We start from the raw sequence: 7,362 nt of genomic DNA on the forward strand, positions 1-7,362 counted from the left end.
AAATGAGATATATAGGCTCAAAGTGGACGATCCGGGTGTCGTTCTATTAGAGTTTTTACGGTAGTTGCATTGACTCATGGCCAGTTATGTCTCACCTCTAGAAAATGTCAGGAAAAATGAAACATTGAGATAATTTAGTGTTGGTCAAACATTAAAACATAAATCGGGAACGGTCTCATCAATTTTGGAAGTGATTTTTTGGGGGTTTCAATTTTTTAAAGTTTATTTTTCCATTATTTTTATGTTAATATCGTATCTGTCTTTATATTATTCTCAGTTTCATTAAAATTCCAAATTCCAGTTTCCTAATTTCAACTTTAACATCTTAAAATTCATCAAAACAGTAAGGAAAATCTTATTTTTCTACCCCCAACGTTGGTAAATAAAATCAAGGTAGTAAATCATTTACCAATAGGAAACTAATTTTCATGAATACCAATCACGCTTTTTTCCAATGTGTAAATCGATTTTTCCATTAGAAATTTCAAAAAGTAAACGTAATATTTTCCTTGGTAAATGCATTTACCTAGGTAAATGTTCATGAATACGGCCTCTGATAAGTTTTCTTATTTTTAAAATCCTAATGTGCAAAGAACACAAAAAAGTTTTTTGAAGATTAAAAAAATTCAGAGGTGTAATTCAGAGATCTCTATGAACGAATTTTTTTCACTTCCTAAAAAATGTCTTTTTTTGTCAAATAATTCATCTCAACTTTTGAAACAAAACAAATTAGGTATTTAAAAAAACTGCTTCTGAAAGTCCACCTCCAGCCCCCGATTCCACCTTGTTCCGTGGAATATTATGCGAGCGAGAAATGGGTAACGCATCGCGAGATGCGCCAGTGGAGCCTGTAGACGTTTCTCGGAAACTAGCGGGAAGTTTGAATTTGAGAAAAAATTCAGATACAAGCAGCAAAAAAATCTTTTAAATATGATTTTGCCTTTTTCACAAAAAGCGAAAAAAACGACAAAAAAAGGAAAATCCTACGGAGGGTCGAACCAAAAACACTCAGCTTAATAGTCTACAGTGTCGACCACTAAACCGTTCGTGCATATTTAGAAACAGGGAGAGAATGCAATTATAATATGGCGCAAAAATTTAAAAAATTCAAAATTATTTCGCGAATTTTTATCGAAAGAAAATTTCACGTTTTGGAAAAAATATTTTAAGAGTGAAAAAAAATTGAGCACAGAGATAAGAATCGCCCTGGATTTTTTGCATATAAGTGGAGAGAGAAACAGTGAGAATCGTCAGTTCTCGAATGGGAACTGGCATCCAGCTGGAGCTGGGAGCCGGAGCTCTGAGAGCCGGGGTCCTGGAAATGGAACTGGAGCCATTGGATTTGGAAGTTATGATCCTGAAGCTGAAATCGGAGCAGGTGGAGCTGCAGCTGTTGAGGCCGGACCTGGTGATGGTGGAGGTGGAATCGGAGCTGGTGGAGGTGGAATCGGAGCTGGTGGAGGTGGAATCGGAGCTGGTGGAGGTGGAATCGAAGCTGGTGGAGGTGGAATCGAAGCTGGTGGAGGTGGAATCGAAGCTGGTGGAGGTGGAATCGAAGCTGGTGAAGGTGGAATCGGAGCTGGTGGAGGTGGAATCGGAGCTGGTGGAGGTGGAATCGAAGCTGGTGGAGGTGGAATCGAAGCTGGTGGAGGTGGAATCGAAGCTGGTGGAGGTGGAATCGAAGCTGGTGGAGGTGGAATCGAAGCTGGTGGAGGTGGAACCGGAGTTGGTGGAGGTAGAATCGAAGCTGGTGAAGGTGGAATCGGAGCTGGTGAAGGTGGAATCGGAGCTGGTGGAGGTGGAATCGGAGCTGGTGGAGGTGGAATCGAAGCTGGTGAAGGTGGAATCGGAGCTGGTGGAGGTGGAATCGGAGCTGGTGGAGGTGGAATCGAAGCTGGTGAAGGTGGAATCGGAGCTGGTGAAGGTGGAATCGGAGCTGGTGAAGGTGGAATCGGAGCTGGTGGAGGTGGAATCGAAGCTGGTGGAGGTGGAATCGAAGCTGGTGGAGGTGGAATCGAAGCTGGTGGAGGTGGAATCGAAGCTGGTGGAGGTGGAATCGAAGCTGGTGGAGGTGGAACCGGAGTTGGTGGAGGTAGAATCGAAGCTGGTGAAGGTGGAATCGGAGCTGGTGAAGGTGGAATCGGAGCTGGTGGAGGTGGAATCGGAGCTGGTGGAGGTGGAATCGAAGCTGGTGAAGGTGGAATCGGAGCTGGTGGAGGTGGAATCGGAGCTGGTGGAGGTGGAATCGAAGCTGGTGAAGGTGGAATCGGAGCTGGTGGAGGTGGAATCGGAGCTGGTGGAGGTGGAATCGGAGCTGGTGGAGGTGAAATCGAAGCTGGTGAAGGTGGAATCGGAGCTGGTGGAGGTGGAATCGAAGCTGGTGAAGGTGGAATCGGAGCTGGTGGAGGTGGAATCGAAGCTGGTGAAGGTGGAATCAGAGCTGGTGGAGATGGAATCGGAGCTGGTGGAGGTGGGATTGGAGCTGGTGGAGGTGGAATCGGAGCTGGTGGAGGTGGGATTGGAGCTGGTGGAGGTGGAATCAGAGCTGGTGGAGATGGAATCGGAGCTGGTGGAGGTGGAATCGAAGCTGGTGGAGATGGAATCGGAGCTGGTGGAGATGGAATCGAAGCTGGTGAAGGTGGAATCAGAGCTGGTGGAGATGGAATCGAAGCTGGTGAAGGTGGAATCAGAGCTGGTGAAGGTGGAATCAGAGCTGGTGGAGATGGAATCGGAGCTGGTGGAGATGGAATCGGAGCTGGTGGAGGTGGAATCGAAGCTGGTGAAGGTGGAATCAGAGCTGGTGGAGATGGAATCGAAGCTGGTGGAGATGGAATCGGAGCTGGTGGAGGTGGGATTGGAGCTGGTGGAGGTGGAATCGGAGCTGGTGGAGGTGGAATCGAAGCTGGTGAAGGTGGAATCAGAGCTGGTGGAGATGGAATCGGAGCTGGTGGAGGTGGAATCGGAGCTGGTGGAGGTGGAATCGAAGCTGGTGAAGGTGGAATCAGAGCTGGTGGAGATGGAATCGGAGCTGGTGGAGGTGGGATCGGAGCTGGTGGAGATGAAATCGGAGCTGGTGGAGGTGGAATTGGTTTTTAACAATACGTTTCATTTAATTCCAATAGACAGAAAATTTCTGAGAGCACAACAAATGGAGTACGGAGTATTGGAAACGGCATGGGAACGGTACTGAATGAATTGGTGGGAAGAAGAAAGATAGAATGGTGATGGTTCTCAAAAAAAAGAGGGTGGGACAGAGGATGCACTGACAATGGGGCTAAATTGTGATAGGGAGAATGTGTCCTTCCCATGAGTCAAATTGTGTCAATCATTTTTCCTACTGTGGACCATTGAACGCGTTTCATTCCCCCCTTCGATCGCTCGTTCTTCTCACACCTTTTCCCACGACTCCATAGGAGCCAAATTTGATAAACATGGTCGAGGTTTTGAAGCTGTGGGCTAGAAAAAAAAAATAGAACTCCTGGTGATCCAAAGGATGACATCGTAGGAACACTAATATGTCCTATGCTCCAAGTTCAGTGGCAAACTTTAGGCGCTGATAACGTAACGGTGCTGATGAGATCCTGGTAAGAGTGATTTAAAAATCAGAAATGCCACTGAGCTTACAGAAACGCACGTTCTTCTAAATTGTTAGGCATCGACGAAAACGTTTCTGACAACAATTCCAAACACCCCATGATCTCATCCTATTAAAAAACGTTCCAATTCAGAAATTGCAAAGTTCTAGAACGTCATACTTTCTGAAAATCTTAATGTACAAGTTCTAGAACGTCCTATGTATTATTTCCGAACTCTCACATTCTGAAACGTCACTTTTTTTCAAAAACACAAAAATCCTGTTTCCGTTAGTTGTGAAACAAATTGTGACGAGAAAAAGTTTTAGTAACCAACCCCAAAATTTAGAGTGGTTAGTTTCAAAACGTTCTAGTTGTTAAATACCAAAATTTCGAATTTCCTTCAATTTTGGAGTTTTGGAACTACTAATACTCAGTTTTATTATGATATCTCTCTTTCAGCGAGTTATGAAATATATATCGTTCTGGTTACCACTAGTCCTCGGTCTACCCCTAGTTGTCTGATTTTTTTTTGCAATTGCATAACTTTCCAGTTACAAACTCTCCTAATTGCCATTCGTTCTTAGAACAAAATGACAACAAAAGTAATAGGTTGTTGCGAAACACTTTTTTTCAACATATTTAAGAACCCGCCTATTTTTCCTGCTGTTTCGCAACCGTTACAATTTTGCCAAAAATTCCAAAAGTACAATTCGCTATCGCCCAAAGTCGCGTGAAATAAGCTTCGATCGCCGATTTGGTTAAATCGTAGATATCAACGGTGCTGAATCTTTTTGCATAGTAAATGGGTTTTGGCTAACTTGGCTAGTAGCTCAGGAAAGTAAAAAAGCCTTCGAACTCATATTTTGGTAGAAATCCGAATCGGGATTTCCGTTTTTACCACTGAGGACCAGTTGAGCTCTAACTTCAGCTGTCTGACCTGCTCAGGTCATAACAGATTTTGGGAATATCTTTCTTCATCCCAAACAACGTTTAAGGGACCTGGTATTATCTTTTAACGACATTTGCTGATTTTTTGGGCTTCTTGAAGCAACTCAGTGGTCGAAATCTCCTCATATGTCCAATAGACACCAACTACCTGCGGCCCACAGTGACTTTTTTTGCGGATCTTCTTAAGGCCTGCATCAAGGCCAAAGGATCAAACTTTGAATATCTTTGCATATACCTGTTCCTCTTGATCTCTTCCATCAGAAAATAAAGTTCGTTTTTGATGATACCCCTCTTTTTTAGGTTTTAGACCCAAAAACCAAAGTCTCCATACTTAAGGGACACCATGTACAGTTGAATTGTTTTGCAACCGAGTGATATCCGATTGAAATAGATAATCCACAATTAGGTTAACAGGAAAACTTTGCTGCCTACGATTTCGTTTCAAAATTTGTGAATTTCACAATTATGACTTCTGCAAAAGTATACCAAGAACGTTTATGGCTCCAAACAGCTCAACAATCGACAGAAAATCATGGAAAAGTGGGAAACGCTATGTAAGTATTACTAATGTGAGTAATTAGTACCTTAATTGGTGTTAACTTAATTTATTGAAATAGAATTTACGGGTTAAAGAACGGAGCGGAGCTACACGGAACTTGCCGACGTTTAGTTCCTCAAGGAAATCATGTTTAATTGAGCTGTAATCATGAGTAACCATAGTAATCCCAACTATCCTAATTACCATTTCCAGGCTCAACTTAAATTGCACTGGTGGCACCACAAACTGTGCCGTGGCATATTTCTGTGTTGAACCAGCTCAATAAAATCTGATTTTCCTTTTTCATATTCTCCAGACGATAAAATATATTTTTATGTTTCCTCTTCCAAATAATGAGTCTCATCTCCTTGGCACCACCGAAAAAGCAAGAAACATCTCCAACAAAAAATGTCTCATGGCTTTTTTTTTTCCGATTCGACCTTTATATTCTGTCTCTTCCTTGTTTTCGGAACATGATTGTCCCTGTCTGCATATTCTTCTTTTTCTTTTTTACACCAATTACAGTAAGAATCTTCCAGCAATTCTTGAAAATTAAAAAACACTTCAGAATGGCACAGTTAACATGTTGTTGTTTTGGGGATACCCAATTGCTGGCGTTTTGCAGTACTGTACTCAAAACACTACGGTAGCAGATTTTAGTGGATGTATGGAAGCGTGTTTGGAAAGCGATAGTTGTATGGGGCCCATACTCCCGGGGTACATCAGAATGGGGTACATCGGGGGTACATCGTGCTCATGGGGTACAAAGTCTCAGGGGGTACATAGTCTCATGGGGTACATTTTAGGTATAATCTCATGGGGTACATTTTTCGCTTTCTCATGGGGTACATCTCTGAAATACTCAGGGGGTACATCGCATTGTCTCAGAGGGTACATCGCATTGAATCTCATGTGGTAAACATCAAGTCGGATTCTACAGTTTCAGCGCTCATAGCTGCCTGATTTTTCCAACATTCGTTACATATTATGAGTGGTTTTTTTTGTTTTCCATGTAGTTATTCAAGAATGTAATTTCGCTTTTGATGTGGTTTGGAACAGAGATAACTGTCCAACATTATTTCTTCTCATTCATAATTCAGAAACATTTGGCTGATTGAAGAAAAATTGCCTATTGCAAGATATTCGGAGATTTCCGATGACCGAGGAGTTAGACGAAGCAACCAGGAGAGAACATTTTTGGTTAATGAGGAAAAAATACCACTTTTGGTCCACATTTGTGTATCCATTTCGTTTTATTTATTCGAATCAAATTTTAATAAGTTCGAAACTCGTGTGAAAGCGTCGAATTTTTTAACTCTTCGTAAATCGACACATATTGCATGGTCTCGAAGCGATGTTGCCTACGCAGCGAATTGTTGCTTGACTACATAGGAAATGACTCACAGAAGATGTGGAGTTATGGGACGAGACCTATATCATTCGAAAGAGGATGAAATTTCATTTTCAAATATATGCTCAGTTTTTGCGGCGGCCTCCGCTAACTCGAGAAATTTGGGTCAGAAGTTTTCAGTAGATTTTGCACTGAAATGCATACGTGAACGCTTCCACGTCCTCATTTCTTTTATACGCTTTGAAGATCCATTGAAAACAGCAGTGGGATGGTTCAGTGGTAAAGCGGCGGGATGGGGAAATGGTACTCTATGGTTCGACTCCTTCATAGTCGAAACTCTTTTTTTATTTTTTGTTGGTTTTTTATATGACCTGTTTTTGAGCTCAAAAGCTGTTTTCAGCAGTTTTCCATACTCTAAACACCTTTGGCATCTTGTCAAATACAAATTAACCAAGTTTTTGGAAAAAAAATTTCTGAAGAAAATTCGCATGTTTTCATGATCCATACACCTCTTTTCAAATTTTCCGATTTTTTTATCCTTGGCGGGATTATTCCAGTAGGGTTTCCATCCGGGCGGGCGGTGAGCCGCCCGCTTGCCGCCCGTTCGCCGCCCGTCTATAAAAGCGAGACATAATAATAATCGTTATAATAATAAATATAGATTTCTTTGTGTTTCAAAAAATTTTTTTTTTGAAAATTTGAAAAGAGGTGTATGGATCATGAAAACATGCGAATTTTCTTCAGAAATTTTTTTTCCAAAAACTTGGTTAATTTGTATTTGACAAGATGCCAAAGGTGTTTAGAGTATGGAAAACTGCTGAAAACAGCTTTTGAGCTCAAAAACAGGTCATATAAAAAACCAACAAAAAATAAAAAAAGAGTTTCGACTATGAAGGAGTCGAACCATAGAGTACCATTTCCCCATCCCGCCGCTTTACCACTGAACCATC

General features: G+C 42.0%; 3 protein-coding genes across 3 annotated transcripts; 2 read left to right on the top strand and 1 right to left on the bottom strand.

The window, feature by feature from the left end:
- Window positions 1–814: 814 nt before the first annotated feature.
- On the top strand, window positions 815–3,096 carry CBG23651 (the record flags this gene model as incomplete). The annotated part of the gene is made up of 2 exons (XM_002647809.1): window positions 815–878; window positions 1,193–3,096. The coding sequence occupies 2 exons, from the start codon at window positions 815–817 to the stop codon at window positions 3,094–3,096; spliced, it is 1,968 nt and encodes a 655-aa protein (XP_002647855.1).
- Window positions 3,097–4,988: 1,892 nt separating this feature from the next.
- On the top strand, window positions 4,989–5,347 carry CBG23652 (the record flags this gene model as incomplete). The annotated part of the gene is made up of 2 exons (XM_002647810.1): window positions 4,989–5,077; window positions 5,275–5,347. 2 exons carry the CDS (start codon window positions 4,989–4,991, stop codon window positions 5,345–5,347), a joined length of 162 nt encoding a protein of 53 aa, XP_002647856.1.
- A 1,025-nt stretch (window positions 5,348–6,372) lies between these two features.
- CBG26648 lies at window positions 6,373–6,902 on the bottom strand (the record flags this gene model as incomplete). Its single annotated transcript, XM_045240985.1, has 2 exons — window positions 6,373–6,492; window positions 6,675–6,902. The coding sequence occupies 2 exons, from the start codon at window positions 6,900–6,902 to the stop codon at window positions 6,373–6,375; spliced, it is 348 nt and encodes a 115-aa protein (XP_045100631.1).
- Window positions 6,903–7,362: the final 460 nt, after the last annotated feature.

The sequence above is a fragment of the Caenorhabditis briggsae genome (assembly GCF_000004555.2).
Source record: "Caenorhabditis briggsae AF16 supercontig from assembly CB4, cb25.NA_019, whole genome shotgun sequence".
In the NCBI taxonomy this organism is placed as follows: Eukaryota; Metazoa; Nematoda; class Chromadorea; order Rhabditida; family Rhabditidae; genus Caenorhabditis; species Caenorhabditis briggsae.